Consider the following 17,222-nt stretch of genomic DNA (forward strand, 5'->3'; position numbering starts at 1 on the left):
TAGTACTTACTGCAAGCTTTTTCCTAATGACTTCAAGTTTCTCTGCAGCAGCAGCTAAGTCAGAATTGGCTTGCACAAGTGCTTTACGTTTCAGCTCCACTTCACAGTAAACCTAGCAGTATATAAGTATATTTACCATTAATGCTATTCAATTTATTTATAATAGTGGAGATGACACAGGTGGAGGTAACGATGAGAACGTTTATTTGAAATATATCTGCAATCCAAAAACCAATAAAAAGGAGTCGCAAGCACAAAAAATTAAGGAAGTACATTGACTACAAATATTGTACATGTATTTCACTCTCTTCACTTTGCTTGTCTCTCCTACCTATTCTTTGCAGACATGATATTCTGTGCTTTTTCAAGCATGACAAGCTCTGGCATTCCAATTGCAACATGAATACCACAAGAAATGTTCCTTTATTGACCCTGTCAATGTGGAGTGAGATTTTTCTCCCCCTTTGTGGTAATCTAGCAAGGCCTCCCGCTTCTCCCACCCCCATCTTTCAGTTTAAACATTGCATCTTTACCTTCAAAGGACAGGAACCTGTGACAGACAGTAAGCCCAGATATTGAACTTGATGGGTTACATTTTTATACATCAGGGAAACTCTGCAGACCTTTAAGAATGGCAGCCTGGAACCAATTCTGGGATTCCCAGTCCCATTCCTGACACCCCAATTTTTGACAGTGTGGGATAAGGGTGTGGGCTGGTGTAGGTTGCAAGCCCATACCCTGAACTCCTGACCTAGCTTGCTCCACTGTGGGGATAGGCATCTCCTAGTCCTCTGCAATTTTCATGCAGTTGAACCAGCTTTTCAATGAATCATGGTTCATGGTCCCTCAGAGGTATTGTGAACCACAGTATGGATGAGGAAACCTTTTGAAAGGAAAGTTCAAAAGTTCTTACCCATGCCTCCCTTCACGTATCACAAATACCCAGTCATACCCTCTATGCTAACCCATGGCACTTCAATACCCAGTAGAACCAATAAACCCTATCGTAACAATTTCACGTGTGAAAAAGTTTTACAAAAAGTCATTCATTCATTAATTTCTTACAAAAAATTGCTCACGCTAATGTCTGTTTCTGTAGCTTGGAACAGATCATTAACCAGGGGCTACAGCTTGAGGAGCATCACATTACATCATATGGCTGACCAGGAGACTCTCTCACTTTTACTGCTTGCCATACCCTAGAAGGACTTACAGGTTGATAATCAACCTGTTTGGCTACGTTATGAACACATCTTCTGTGGCCGTGAAGTCCTAGAGTGGGACGAGAACTTAGAGTTTCTGGCTCAGGGATAGGGATGCTAACCACTGCATCACAAGACTGTGTAATCATTATACCACCAATATTTCTGTAACTTTCTTTTATCTAATTTATGCATACAGACAATAGATTTTGGAGTCACAGACTCCGAGTTCCAAGCAAAATCAATAACTTCATTCAAAAAGGAGGTTGAAACCACAGAGAAGCCACCATTAAATGTCTGCATACATTAGAGGATTAAAATAGTTAACAGTAAAAGAACTGGATATTAATTATGTACCTCCTTTTTCTTTGTGCTTTTTAAACATGTGCAATTATCAAAAAATTAAGTTCTGGCGCATGATTGATCACAAATGCTGGAGTCCTGAAATGCTGTTATAAGCCAACCTTGTAAAGGAACACAAACTGCAAGCAAACATAAAACCAGGTTAATACTTACATAGATCTTTTGGAAATGACATCGTGATAGGCATGCAGATAGAGAAAAGGTAACAAAAAATGTTGAAAAATGCATCACAACAAACAATGAAAAATTATTCTGTGGAAAAAACATTAATTATGCTGTGGTAAGATGAATTAGCCACTCATCATTAATGAGAATGTACATTTTGTGTAAGTTTTAAGTCCATCTATGATAGATGTACTGCTGCTGGCAAAATACATCATGATAACATTCAAGACAGCAGTGAAATGTTCAGTTGACGTATGTTCTCTTGCATAGCATTCAATCATGCCTAAAACAAGTACTTTTGATTGGTTAAAATATATATTTCAAATATTACTCTAATACACCTTCTTTGTGTCAATATGGATTATAAGCAATATATCTTCTGCTGGTCCATATAGTTTATGAGTGGAAATATTTACAATTCATTATAGTTCATTATAATTCGTTGATCATTTGAAGTTCAGTGGCAAAGCCTTTAAATAAAGTTGTCAAAGGATAAGAAAAATTTGACCAAAATAAATTTTCATTACCAGGACCATAAAATAAATTGGAAGCACTTACAAAAAATATAGCATATCAAAACTAATCTAAGCAGTTTGATTTCACAGAGAAAAGATCTAATGACTTACATTTCACCAAAGTTGACATCTGTATTGATTTTAAATTTCATTGATAAGAATTGAACAGATATAGAATAATACCCTGCTAATAGTTGTTCAAAAATACTTTTTAAAATGCAGTTTAGAGAATATTAGTGCTGGGAATGGAATACATTTTTGTCACTATGTTTCACTATCAAACACTTCCACCTCACACAAGTTACAGGGATAAAGGATGTGAAATAGGCTTTCATGTGCTGTTGCTGGTGCTCTGGAATTCCTGAACTGAAAAAAGTTGTCCATTTGCAACTGGCTTCTTCCGCGTAGATGTCCATGTGTGTGGGAAAGATGCTGAGTGGTGGATAGTGATATCAAACAGTATATAATGCTGATATGGCACACAACCTGGCAGTTTGGACCGCAGAGTCCAGTTAACTCCCTCTCAATCACTGCCAGTTGAAGGTTCAGTTGCACGAAGGACACTCGTGCTATTTAAAGGATTAGCCATCTAACTTCCAGGTGAATGCTTTTGACTTACTTTTGCTGGTGCAGAATTAACGGAAGTACTGTGATGCCTTGTTGGAAGAACAAACGTTTTGTGTTTTTAAGGGAATGGTGCTGGATTCTGGCAAGGCAGTCAAAGGAGTTCTTTTGCTTGTCAAGAAAATGGCTGTTTCAGTAATGGCAGCTATGGGGCGCCGCGATTCTCCGGAAAGATTTCTAAGTGTGGAACTGCCGCGAGCTTCCCGGCACTCGGCCCAATGAGGCCGGCAATACTATTCAACGTTAATTGGTCCACTTAATAAGGCCCCACAGTTTTCTCGCCGCAAATGAAGGCTCTCCAGCCGATTTGCCGATACCAGGCTCGCCAGCCGCCCGCTAACAAGATTGAGTATCACTTAAACAGCACTTGCTCAGCCAACACTAGTCAGCTCGCACCAATGGCGCTCAGGAGACCGGTCACAAGATTCGGGGATGCAAACCTGGGGAGGGTACTAGACGCAATGGAGGCCAGGAGAGATGTCCTGTTCCCCCGAGGGTCCCGGAGGGTCAGGCACAGGGCAGCCAGTGCTGCCTGGGACGAGATGGCAGTGGCTGTAAGCACCGGGAGTGTGACCAGGAGCACTAGCCTCCAGTGCCGTAAAAAGGTCAACGACTTGCACGAGTGAAGAGACACCAACACCGCCCCTCCCCGAGACCTTTCCGCCCCCAGACGAGCATCGACCCCCCAACTTGCCATGTGACCCCCAACCCTCCCTTCACCCCCCTCCCTTCAATCCTCCCAACCCTCTTTTAACCACCCCTCCCCTTTTAACCCGAACCCTTCCGTCATACATCCTCTCTCATTGTGAACCACGCATATGGCTAACGATGCCCTCTCTGTGTCTCCTCAGGAAAAGCTTGCCGGGAGAGGGCCCAGACTGGCGGTGGGTGACAGACTTAAGAATCCGCAGCTCCGTCGAAGAGTGGGCCCTGGAGGTGACTGGGGTGGCTGCGGGCAGGGCGGTCACCTACGCGGAGGTTGGCGGATGCCGCAGAGGTGAGGAACCACCGGGCTCCATCCGGAGGATCTGTCAAACTTGAGTTGTTATTGCCTTACTGACTGACCCATCCCTCCCACTGACCACATGTCCATTCTCCAGCAGGTCCTCCAGCCGACGGTGCCGGCCATCCTGGGTGGCCCACTCTCCAGCCTCCCAGGAGGCACCTCGGTGGGAAATATTAGTGGACATGCTTCTGGGGCACAATCTGATGAGCACCTCACAGTTGTTAATGTACTCAGGTGGAGGTAGGAATGCCTAGGCGAGACAGCAGTCGGAGGTCTGCTGGCTCCCAGGACCCAGCCAGATGCTGAGCCTATGGAACAGGTATAACCGGAGACGTTAGGGAGCGGCCGGGACATTCCGATGGAAATGTCAGCGACACTTCGGCAAGTCCATAGCTGATTGGAGGAGTCCCATAGGCTACAGGTGCAGTAGATGTCGCCGGTAATGCGTGGCACCGAGGCCAACACTGCTAGAGTGGAGACCGCAGTGGAGAGCCTGGTGCACGGCACCGGCACGATTAGTAGGAAATGTCCAAGGCGTGCCGCACTCGGTAGCTGAGGGCCTCGGCAGAATGTCCGAGTCGCTGGTGAATGTGGCCCAGTCCAAAGCTGACCCAGGCTGACCTTGATGAGGTGCTGCAGGACATGTCCCAGTCGCAGGTGGGCATTGCCGAGGTGCTGCGGAGCATGACCCAATCACTGAGGAGCATCGCCGAGGCCGTCGACATGATGGTGCAGACCATGGGGAACCGCCTGGGCTGGCAGAGCCAGATTATGCAGGGACAGTCGGGGCTCGAAGCAGCTGCCCCTCCGTCCAGAGGTGGACCCCGGGGCCCAATGGGCACCGAGCGGAAGAAGAGGGCGCCGGGTGCCAACCCAGACCTGTCCCATGGAGTTGGGATAGTGACCAAGACCTCCCCCGCATTTCACCCCTCTAATGAGGCAGCGTCTCAAAGTCAGCACAAGGGACAGGGCAACACGGCTGTCCGTGTGCCACTGACATGTGCACTGGGGCCCTCAGCCCCAGTGCCTCCAGAGGGCTTCTCGCCAAGGGCATGAAGGCCACAGGAAGTGGTAAGCAGCTGACTGCCTCCACCTCAGATGTGCATCCTGGGGACATACCTAGACGTAGCGGTAGCGCAAGGAAGGTTAAGCACGTTGAGGATCACTGAGGGCACCGGGGTAGGTGTGGAAAGGGGATAGGTAGGGGGTGAGGGGGTAGTGGGGAGAGTGGGGCGGCACCATCGGAAGAGTGAATTGTTGGATACCTGTGCCACATCAAGAACCCTTGACGACAACCAGTATGATGCCTCTGTCACTTTCTTCCGCAATGCGGGCCGACCTCCGAACCCTTAGCCCATCTTTCCCGGCACCTCCCTCTCCCCCACGGGCACACCCGTGATGGGTGTGAGCGCGCACTCAGCAGACAGGCAGGGGTCAGACTATGGCATAGATTGAGGAGCACTGCCGCTCAGCTCTCAGTGGGTTATTATCACCCTCTGCCCTCGATAGTGACCCGTTGATGGTGCCGACACAGTACCAACACCCTGGAGTAATGTGACAGACCCTGGGAGGGTGGGTGATGGGGGTGGTGAGGTGGGTAAGGTAGCGATGATGGACCAGGCCATGTCCTATGTGAATCGGGCAAATATCAGGGCCTCCCTGACCTTCGTCGCTCCCGCCAGTCCTGCAGCCTCCAGGTGGTCCTCCGGTTCCTCCCTGGACTTGTCCTCCAGCTCTGCTGATTTGGTGTCGCCTCATCATCCTCCTCCTCCTCCTTAGAGGTGGCCACATGTTCCTCATCTCCACCTCCATCTGAAGGTGGGTAGTTTGCTGCAAACAAAGGTTCGTTTGAGGTTGCCCGGTTGTTTGAAGGCAAGTAGTGGGGGTGTGGGGGGTCATTGATGACGATGAACATCTTGCCAAGGTCATCCCCACACCCCCACTACTTGCCTTCAAACAACCGCGCAACCTCAAACGAACCATTGTTTGCAGCAAACTACCCAGTCTTCAGAACAGTGACCACGACACCACACAACCCTGCCATGGCAATCTCTGCAAGACGTGCCTGATCATTGACATGGATACCACTATTACACGTGAGAACACCACCCACCAGGTACACGGTACGTACTCGTGCGACTCGGCCAACGTTGTCTACGCTGCAGGAAAGGATGTCCCGAAGCGTGGTACATTGGAGAGACCATGCAGACGCTGCGACAACGAATGAACGGACATTGCGCAACAATCACCAGGCAGGAATGTTCCCTTCCAGTCGGAGAACACTTCAGCAGTCAAGGGCATTCAGCCTCTGATCTTCGGGTAAGCATTCTCCAAGGCGGCCTTCAGGACGCGCAACAACGCAGAATCGCCGAGCAGAAACTTATAGCCAAGTTCCGCACACATGAGTGCGGCCTCAACCGGGACCTGGGATTCATGTCACATTACATTCATCCCCCACCATCTGGCCTGCGAAATCCTACCAACTGTCCTGGCTTGATGTAATTCACACCTCTTTAACCTGGGGTTACCCATCTCTGGATCTGTAAAGATTTAATCACCTGCTAATGGTCGCATTCCAAGCATTGTTTGGCATCTTTGAATTTGTCTATATATGTGTTTCTGGAACATACCTCTTCATTCACCTGAGGAAGGAGCAGCGCTCCGAAAGCTAGTGACATCGAAACAAACCTGTTGGACTTTAACCTGGTGTTGTAAGACTTCGTACTGTGCTCACCCCAGTCCAACGCCGGCATCTCCACATCAAGACTATGAAGGTCACTGTTACCCTCAATTTCTACACCTGTGATTCAGGAGTAGGTGACATCACCAAAATTTACAGTTTGCTATCGATCGCTGTATCAGGGAAGTGATACGTGCCTTGTATAGAAGGAGAAGGAATTTCACTGCCTTTGCACAGAGAGAAGGAGGAGAGAGCATGTGGATTTGCCAGGCTTGCAGCATTATGTGATATGTGAGCATGCCCAGAAGAACCTCCTGCTGACTGCCTGCCATCTTGGCAGCCTTCATCCTGTGGCAGTCAGCCATATCCACTGTCTTCAGGCCATCTCAAAGTTCCAGAGGGTGGCTGTTGGGTGACAAGGGATACTCATGACTCCCTCCCTCCATTCAAACGTGCAAGACAGTGCAACTATAATGGTAGCTAGACAAGAACAAGAAAATTTGAGAAAAAAACCACTGGCATCCTGAATAATGGTTCTTCTTCCTGGACATCTCCAGTGCTCACCTAGTTCAGTGTAGTTTGCTGCATCCTCCACAACCTCACTACCATGAGGGAACAGCCCTTGTCACTAGACATTGAGCAGTCAACTCAGGAGGAGGAACAGGACTAGAAGGAAGAAGAGGAGTCTGAGTGGGGAGGTATTTTGGCCCCTTCGAAGGTTGGACTGGGAGTGTGAGGTGATTCATTTTGGAAGGAATAACAGGAAGACAGAGTACTGGGCAATAGTGTAGATGGGCTTTAGAGTGGTTTCATAGGTCGGTGCAACATCGAGGGCCGAAGGGCCTGTACTGCGCTGTAATGTTCTATGTTCTATGAATACTCAAGAAAGAGTTCCTTGGTGTCATCCCAAAATCACAATTCCCAACCTTTCAACCCATCTGTACAGACTACCACAGTGTTCTATTGGCCCAAATCCTGAAATGAAAGCCACCATCAAGAAACTGTTTCATAATAGTTTTAATGTATTACTTACAAAACTGAACTATTCATCTGTGTGCTTTCCAGTAATATCTGTACTCATGTGCCTTATCCTATCCTAGACTGGAATCTTGTTGCAATGTCGGGGGTTTTCTCAACTGATTGGAGAGCAGACTGAGACTTGCGCTGCCTCTTTTCGGGGTGACCTGCCAAACGTCCTGCCAATCAGGTAGTGACGAGACCACAAGATGGCCTTCTTCTAAAATCAGGTCCCCAGGGATGGTAAGCGGCTGGCAGCTCTTGTGCTTAGCAGAGCTACAAAAGAGGCTGTGATTGCTTCCGGTATAGCACCACCCTCCCCCCACCCGAGTCCTAGGATCGCGAAGCAACCCAGGATAAAGATACGTGGGTATATTATATAAATGTAAGGGATGTTGGCAGTGGGGTGATTTTGTGGGGATTGGTGGGGGGGGGGCGTAGAAGGGGGAGAAGAGGATGCACTGGGCCAGCAGCAAGGGCAGGGATTTGGCTCCCAGCAGGCAACCCCCTGCCCAACGTCCACTTCCTTTGGTTGAAGGATATTCCCCAGCCCCCATTTGTGACAGGCTGCTTGCAGGATAGTAGCTGTTGTGCATGCCGCATGGCGACAGGCCCAGCTGCAGCTGCATTAATGCCAACAGGGCAAGATAACAGGGGCTGGTTTAGCACACTGGGTTAAATCGCTGGCTTTGAAAGCAGACTAAGGCAGGCCAGCAGCACGGTTCAATTCCCGTACCAGCCTCCCCGAACAGGTGCCGGAATGTGGCGACTAGGGGCTTTTCACAGTAACTTCATTTGAAGCCTACTTGTGACAATAAGCGACTTTCACTTTCATAATTCCCATTAAGTAGTCTTTAACTGGCCACCTAAGAGCCTCAATTAGTGGTCTAGCAGGAAGGTCAACCATGAGTCTTCCACCCAGAATTTGTCTATGATGGGCAAAGCACGAGAAATGGATGTGCCTTGAACAAAGCCCGACTTCCACATTTTCTTTCTTCATTTCCCTTTTATGATCCACCTGCACTTGCCTGCTAGCCGAGAACAGGAGAGAACTTGGGTGCAGTTCATGTGAGGGGTTGAACCACCGACCTGAGGTTTCCTCATTCCTGTGTAAAGTCTGCAGGATGTAGGAGTGGACCAGTATACACTCTATAGCATGTCTTGCAACGTCTTGCGCGAGACTGAGCCTCATTCAGTTAAAGGTAGTTTTCTGAGCGCACCTCACTAGAGTGAGGATGAACTTGTTTTTTTGAAGGGACGAAAGATAGGTGCGAGTGCTGTTCAAGGAGGCCCATGCAGCTGGCCACTGTTTTCTGGAGGTGGACATTAGTGCATCTGAGATATCATGGTGTAACCTGTCGAAGTGCTGACAAAACCACATAACATTTACTGCTGTTCCTTTTCATGAATGACACCCAAGGGTCAGCACCTGCCCCCAGCTGAGCAGAGTTTGGAATGTCGTGTCCTATAAAGGAAGGTTCCCCAACCTCTATCTACTGCTGAGGAATCCTCTGCCTCCTCTCGCTGCTACTCCTCTGATGAAAGACACAAATTATGTTTGACATGGTTTGTTTCATTCAGCAGATCATGACATTTAAGTTAGAGGTGAGTTCAACTCAGTACTGTATGAGTGAGTTTTTTGTGTCAAGTGGTAGTGTGATGTATAATACTGGTGTCAGTTATGTGGGAGACCCCACCTCTGGATCGCTTGTGCCATGGACTTTGGCACCGCGCCAATTTCTAATAACTGTTCCTCCAGAGTGATCAATAAGGCTACAACTGCAAGTTCACTTCTGGTTTGCTGCCTCTAAGTGGAATTGTGCGCTTTCTTCTTGTAAAAGAGTTATGAGTCTGAGAAGTGGAAAGAGCGGAGAGGATAGAGTGAGAACATTTGTGGAGGATGACTGTGAAGGATATGTTTGAGATGTCAATAAAGTGGGGATGAGTCACCGCCACCATTTTGCATTGGGGGCAGCATAACAGTTCGTGCCATCTGCGTCAATCACCTATTCAAGCCGGCAAGGTAGAATGCCACATTTAGTGCTTGGAAGTACAGAGGTTTGGAGAAGGTGGTGGATCTATTTTTGGCTGAGATGTTCGCTAGCTTGGAGGAGTTGAAGGAGAAATATGGTGCCAGTCACACCACGCCCCCAGGGTGGGATGCCGGAACAACACAGCGCGTAGGACTCCACCCCCCCACCCACATCCCTGTCCTTGATGTATCTGATGTGAAGTGGGCAGAACAGGGTGGCACGATGCCACCTGGGACACCGGCAAGACTACTGGGCCCGTACATACCCAGGCACTCCATAGGGCGGCTGCCAAAGTGGACCTACGTCACAGGGCGGGAACTGCAGCTGGTGAACTCCACCCCTGATGCACCGTTCATGGCCATGGTCAAGGCATGGGAGTCATTGTAGCATTTGTCTGAGGCCTCCGGATAGATGTCATCAGCCATGACAGCAGCAGATAACCCCCGTCACCCAGGAGCCAACCTATCACCCGGGGATGCACGTTGAAAGTGTCAGGAACCATTGAGTGTGTCAGGATGAAGGCATCGTGCATGCTGCCTGGGTATCGGGCGCAGACATGCATGATGTGCATCTTGTGGTCACACACCGGCTGTAATGTTCATTGAGTGGAACTCCTTTCGTTTGTGAAGGCAGGCCCCTCATGTGCCAGTGCTCGTAGGGGGTCATGAGTCCTGTCAATCACCCCCTGGACCTGGGGCATCCTGGCGATGACAGCAAACCCAGCTGCCCAGGCATCCTGGTGGGCTCAGACCACATTGAAGTAGATGTATTGTGCCGACTGGACAGACAGGGGGCGAAATTCTCCCCCAACGGCGCGATGTCCGCCGACTGGCGCCAAAAACGGCGCCAATCAGACGGGCATCACGCCGGCCCAAAGGTGAGGAATGCTCCGCATTTTAGTGGCCTAGCCCCAACATTAAGGGGCTAGGCCGACGCTGGAGGGATTTCCGCCCCGCCAGCTGGTGGAAATGGCGTTTGTTGCCCCGACAGCTGGCGCGGAAATGCGGCGCATGCGCGGGAGCGTCAGCGGCCGCTGACAGTTTCCCAGCGCATGCGCGGGAGCGTCAGCGGCCGCTGAAAGTTCCCCGCGCATGCGCAATGGGGAGAGTCTCTTCCGCCTCCGCCATGGTGGAGGCCGTGGTGGAGGCGGAAGGGAAAGAGTGCCCCCACGGCACAGGCCCACCCGCGGATCGGTGGGCCCCGATCGTGGGCCAGGCCACCGTGGGGGCACCCCCCCGGAGTCAGATCGCCCCGCGCCCCCCCCCCCCCAGGACCCTCCGGGGTCAGATCGCCCCGCGCCCCCCTCCAGGACCCCGGAGCCCGCCCACGCCGCCTGGTCCCGCCGGTAAATACCAGGTTTGATTTACGCCGGCGGGACAGGCAATTTCTGGGCGGGACTTCGGCCCATCCGGGCCGGAGAATTGAACGGGGGGTCCCGCGAACCGGCGCGGCCCGATTCCCGCCCCCGCCCAATCTCCGGTACCGGAGACTTCGGCGGGGGCGGGATTCACGGCAGCCAACGGCTATTCTCCGACCCGGCGGGGGGTCGGAGAATGACGCCCAGGGTCTCTGTGACGACACGGATGCACTTGTGCACCAAGGTCTGCAAGATCCCGGACAGGTCCCCACTTGGCGCCTGGAAGAAACCTGTGGCGAAAAAGTTCAGGATGACCAGCACCTTGATGGCCACAGGGCGCAGGTGTTCTTCCCCTGTACCCTTCCGCTTCCAGGTGAGCCATGATCTGGCAGATATGCCGTACAGTCTCCCTGCTCAACCAGAGTCTTCAATGACATGCCCAGTCTGGCGGGTCAAAGAAAGAGAAAAAAAAAAACAAAGAAAAGTACAGCACAGGAACAGGCCCTTCAGCCCTCCAAGCCTGTGCCGATCATGATGCCCTAACTAAAATAAAACCTGCCCGTACTCGGTCAATATCCCTCTATTTCCTCCATGTTCATGTACCCAACCAGATGCTTCTTAAATGTTGCTACCGTGTCTGCTTCCACTACATCCTCTGGCAGCGTGTTCCAGGCACCCACCACTCTCTGCATTAAAAACGTACCCCGCACATCTCCCTTAAACTTTCCCCCTCTCATCTTGAACCTATGCCCCCTTGTAATTGACACTTTCACCCTTGGAAAAAGCCTCTGATCATCCACCCTGACTATGCCTCTCATAATTTTGTAGACATCTATCAGATCTCACCTCAGCCTCCGTCTTTCCAGTGAAAACAATCTGAGTTTATTCAAAGTTTTCTCATTGTCAACACTCTCAATACCAGGCAACATCCTGGTGAACCTTCTTTGCACTCTCTCCAAAGCTTCCACGTCCTCCTGATAATGTGGTGACCAGAACTGCACGAAATACTCCAAATGCGGCCTAACCAAGGTTTTATATAGCTGCAACATGATCTCCCAACTCCTGTACTCAATGCCTCGGCTGATGAAGGCAAGCATGCCATGTGCCTCGAAGGACCTCAAAGGACAGGCGCTGCCAGTATACACGAGCCTAATGTGGCCCCTTCTTCCCACCTCCTCCTCGACATTTTGCGTGGCCACCTCTCCATCCTCACTGGCTGGCTCCTGTTCCTCTGGGACAGGCTCCGCTTCTGCAGGGTTCTCCCCGAGCAGCTCCTGCTCGTACAGCCCCCAGGGCTGTGGCGGCTAGGATAGTGGCAAACATTCCTGGTTGAATTCCGAAGTCTGCCTGCAGGGGCTCAAAGGCAGACATATTAACATGGTGGCCCACCAGGTCCAACGGGGTACACAGTGGCCCCAGCTTGCACTGCACTGCAGCCTATGCCCTGCATGCCCCTCTCCCCCCTCCCTCCTCTCCCATCCCCACTCCCACCCCCGGAGGTGGGGTGGAGGGAGTGGTGGGGGTGGGTGGGGTGGTTCATCCATATGGCTGGTGTCACTCTGTGCAACCACGGGCCACGGTGGCCGGTCAGTGGATTGCGCAGCAAGAAGGTTGCCTCACAGTTCGTGGCAACGGCGGTCCATGCCTGGACACCAACTTGGTGCCAGGGGTCACTCCGATGCCATGGCCCATCCCCTGGTCACGCCTTGCTACACCTCCATGGCTCTGGCAGATGCCCTCCTCCACCCCCTCCCACCCCACCCCCCACCAGCCATGCCAGCGGCAGGGCCAGCAGTCCACGGTCGTGCCTCCGGGAACATGTCCTACCTCCGCTCTCTCCCTCAGCAGCCACTATGCCTGCTTCCCGATTATTAAAATCACAAGTGAAACTCACCACAGGTAATTCTTCCTGGCTGAGGTGGAGCATCGCGGAAGCCCAGGAGAATACTGGGTTGGGCCAGTTAATGATATGCCTGATGCGCAATCAATTACACTCAAGACGAAGTGATTCCATAACTGAAGGCTTTAATCTGCTAGAACTCTTTCCCCAGCAGCTTCGATACAGAAAGTGAAGGCTGCTGGGACGGCACCGGTTCTTATACTCCGCCTCTCAGGGCGGAGCTATGTACAACAGCCAATGGTAGACTCCTGGGTCTAACCAATGGTCATCCACCTCTTAGGTACCGCAATACCTGGTACTACCACTTTCACCACCTGTTAAAAAAGAGCCCGGCGGGAGTGGTGGCCAGCGTTAATAGTCGCCTTTCGCATGGTATGACAGGTATGGAGATACCGTGATGTCGAGGGTATTTACAAAGTGTTCATAGTGCAGCAATCAGTCGATCAGGTGGCCTGGTCGTCCTGGAGCGTCTGGGCCTCGGCGGTGATTCTGATGGGGGTCCCGGCGGTTGCGACTCCGGGAGCGTGATGTCGTCCTCCCTGGCAGCTTCGTCACCCCTAGGCGGCGCTGTTGGGACAAAAGATTGACAGGTGGGGAAAACGCTTGTAGGGGGCGTCGGTATGTGGTCGGGCCTAGGCAGGAGCGGCGGGAGTACTGACCCTCCAGTTAGGTGCTGTGGGTAGGGTGGGGGTGGGGGCAATGGTTCAGGTGCGCGTGGGGCTCCGGCGGGCGCTAGGTCCCGAAGGGAGACTGTGCCCTGCCGGCCGTCAGGGAATGCTCCGTAGGCGTACTGGGGGTTGGCGTGCAGCAGGTGGACCCTCTCGACCAACGGGTCCGACTTGTGCGCCCTCACATGTTTCCGAAGCAGGATGGGTCCGGGTGTCGCTAGCCAGGTTGGGAGCGAGGTCCTGGAGGAGGACTTCCTGGGGAAAACAAGGAGACGTTCGTGAGGTGTCTGATTTGTGGTTGTACACAGCAGCGACCGGATGGGGTGGAGGGCCACCGGGAGGACTTCCTGCCAGTGAGAGACTGGGAGATTCCTGGACCGTAGGGCCAGCAGGACGGTCTTCCAGACCATTCCGTTCTCCCTATCTACCTGCCCGTTTCCCCAGGGGTTGTAACTTGTCGTCCTGCTCGAGGCGATGCCCTTGCTGAGCAGGAATTGACGCAGTTCGTCGCTCATAAAGGAGGACCCCCTATCACTGTGTATATATGCGAGGAAACTGAATAGTGTAAAGATACCCTGGAGGGCCTTGATGACGGTGGTTGTGGTCATGTCTGGGCAGGGGATGGCGAATGGGAACCGGGAGTATTCGTCAATCACATTAAGGAAGTACGTGTTGCGGTCGGTGGAGGGGAGGGGGCCTTTGAAGTCCATGCTGAGGCGTTCAAAGGGACGGGAAGCCTTTATCAGGTGCGCCCTCTCTGGCCGGTAGAAGTGCGGTTTGCACTCCGCGCAGATTTGGCAGTCCCTGGTGACTGTCCTGACCTCCTCGATGGAGTAGGGCAGGTTGCGGGCCTTGATAAAATGGAAAAAGCGAGTGACCCCCGGGTGGCAGAGGTCCTCGTGGAGGGATCGGAGGCGGTCCACTTGTGCAGTGGCACATGTGCCGCGGGACAGGGACAAAGGAGGCTCGTTTAGCTTCCCCGGACGGTACAAGATCTCGTAATTGAAGGTGGAGAGTTCTACCTCCACCGCAAGATCTTGTCGTTCTTAATCTTGCCCCGCTGTGCATTATCGAACATGAAGGCAACCGACCGTTGGTCCGTGAGGAGAGTGAATCTCCTGCCGGCCAGATAATGCCTTCAGTGTCGCACAGCTTCAACTATGGCCTGGGCCTCCTTTTCGACCGAGGAGTGGCGAATTTCGGAAGCATGGAGGGTACGGGAAAAGAAACCCACAGGCCAGCCCGCTTGATTTAGGGTGGCCGCCAGAGCTACGTCGGACACATCGCTCTCGACCTGGAAGGGGAGGGACTCGTCAATGGCGCGCATCGTGGCCTTAGCAATGTCTGCTTTGATGCGGCTGAAGGCCTGGCGGGCCTCCATCGACAGGGGGAAGGATGTGGACTGGATCAGGGGTTGGGCTTTGTCTGCATAATTGGGGCCCCACTGTGCATAATAGCTGAAGAACCCGAGGCAGCGCTTCATGGCCTTGGGGCAGTGAGGGAGGGGGAACTCCATGAGGGGGCGCATGCGCTCTGGGTCGGGGCCTATGACTCCACTTCGCACTACGTAGCCTAGAATGGCTAGACAGTCGGTGCTAAACACGCATTTATCCTTATTGTATGTCAGATTAAGGATTTTCGCGGTCTGGAGGAATTTGCGGAGGTTGGTGTCGTGGTCCTGCTGGTCATGGCCGCAGATGGTGATGTTATCCAGATACGGGAACGTTGCACGTAAGCCGTACCGGTCAACCATTCGGTCCATCTCTCGCTGGAAGACCGAGACTCCATTAGTGACACCAAAGGGAACTCTTAAAAATTGATAGAGCCGCCCATCTGCTTCGAAGGCAGTTTACTTGCGGTCACTAATGCGGAGGGGTAGCTGGTGGTAGGCGGACTTGAGGTCCACCGTGGAAAAGACCTTGTATTGTGCGATCCTGTTTACCAGGTCGGCTATACGGGGGAGAGGGTACGCATCCAGCTGTGTAAACCTGTTGACGGTCTGGCTGTAGTGACCATCGGTGACCATCCTATGCTTCTCCCCGGTCTTTACCACCACTACTTGAGCTCTCCAGGGACTGTTGCTCGCTTTGATGACCCCTTCCCCCAGCAGCCTTTGGACCTCGGACCTGATGAAGGTCCGGTCCTGGGCACTGTACCGTCTGCTCCTGGTGGCGACGGGTTTGCAATCCGGGGTGAGGTTCTCAAACAGGGAAGGCGGGTCGACCTTGTAGCACCATCGATCACACACGAGGCGAGACGTAGAGAACTTCAATCGAGGCTTTAATGAGCAGACTTGTTCAGACTTGTTCCCCAGCAGCTCAGTCACAGAATGCAGCTGCGGGGAGTAAACTGGGTTCTTATACCTATCTGGGTGGAGCCCAGGAGGCGGCAGATCCAATCGGGACCCAGCATCTGTCCTCCAATAGCTCCTCGGCATTCATGGTGTACCGTATTACCCCTAATACATACCACCACAGACCTTAAGGGTCGCGAGGCCGCAGACAGTGAGGGGATGTATAGGGCCGCCGAATTTAAAAGTCAGGCTTTGCAAATGGCATTGGAAATCCAGCCCCAGGAGGGTAGCCGTGCAGAGGTGCGGCAGGACGTACAGGCGGAAATTGTTGAATTTCCTACTTTGGACAGTGAGGTTCGCAAGGCAGAACCCCTGTATCTCCACCGAGTGTGACCCGGAGGTCAGGGAGATCCTTTGATTTACAGGGTGGGTTACAAGTGAACAGCGCCTTACCGTGTCGGGGTGAACAAAGCTTTCTGTGCTCCCAGAGTCAATCAGGCACGACGTCTCGTGACCGTTGATGAGGACCATCGTTGTAGCCGTTGCGAGTGTCCGAGGTTGACTTTGGCCCAGTGTTACCGAGGCCAGATGAAGCAGCTGCGAGTTTTGATCGGGCAGCATGTAGTCGACCGAGCCGGGGGCCTGGGGCCCCATCCAAGATTGCGTCACCCATGGGTCACACATGGTGTCCGGGGATGAAGAAGATGGCGTCGGTGATGGACAAAATGGCGGTGCCCACCCGTCCAGCGTGGAGTCCGGGGGGCAAGATGGCCACGCCCATGGGTCACTCGTGGCGTTAGGATAGGGGGGGGCAGTGAGCGCTGGCCGGTCGGGGCCTGAAGGGAGGGTTGCCGCGGCGGTCCATAGTCGCCGGAGACCGCGGCCACGGCGCGGGCCTGGCAGACCCCCACAAAGTGGCCCTTATTGCCGCACCCTTTGCAGGTGGCGGTGCGGGCCGGGCAGCGCGGGCGGGGATGATTCACCTGCCCGCAGAAGAAACAGCGGGGTCCGGCGGCGTTAGCGGGCCGTCTTGCCGCGCAGGCTTGCGGGGTCAGGGGGAAGGTCTGAGGGGTTGCCGCTGCGGGGTGCCACGCAGCCCAGGGGGCCGCCGCGCGATCGGGTGCAAAGGACAGCGCGTTTTTATAGGCAACGTCCATGGACCCTGCCAGGGCCCGTGCCTCTGTAAGTCCCAGAGTGTCCCTTTCTAGGAGCCTTCGGCGGATATCGGGGGAGGTCATACCTGCCACAAAAGCATCCCTGATTAAAAGTTCCGTGTGCTCGCTCCCCGAAACTTGCGGGCAGCCACAGTTTTGGCCCAGCACCAGTTGCGCCCGGTAGAAATCTTCCAACGTTTCCTCGGGGCTTTGCCACCTAGTCGCAAGCAGGTGACTAGCGTAGA

At 52.7% G+C, this 17,222-nt stretch overlaps 1 protein-coding gene across 1 annotated transcript in view; it reads right to left on the reverse strand.

The window, feature by feature from the left end:
• Positions 1–17,222, reverse strand: part of dnah9l (dynein, axonemal, heavy polypeptide 9 like) — a 1,249,478-nt gene that overhangs the window by 270,299 nt on the left and 961,957 nt on the right. Inside the window, exon 59 of the mRNA XM_072476205.1 lies at positions 11–112. Coding sequence (XP_072332306.1) covers positions 11–112 — 102 coding nt within the window. The remainder of the gene's footprint in view (positions 1–10; positions 113–17,222) is intronic.

The sequence above is a fragment of the Scyliorhinus torazame genome, chromosome 2 (assembly GCF_047496885.1).
Source record: "Scyliorhinus torazame isolate Kashiwa2021f chromosome 2, sScyTor2.1, whole genome shotgun sequence".
NCBI classification, from domain to species: domain Eukaryota; kingdom Metazoa; phylum Chordata; class Chondrichthyes; order Carcharhiniformes; family Scyliorhinidae; genus Scyliorhinus; species Scyliorhinus torazame.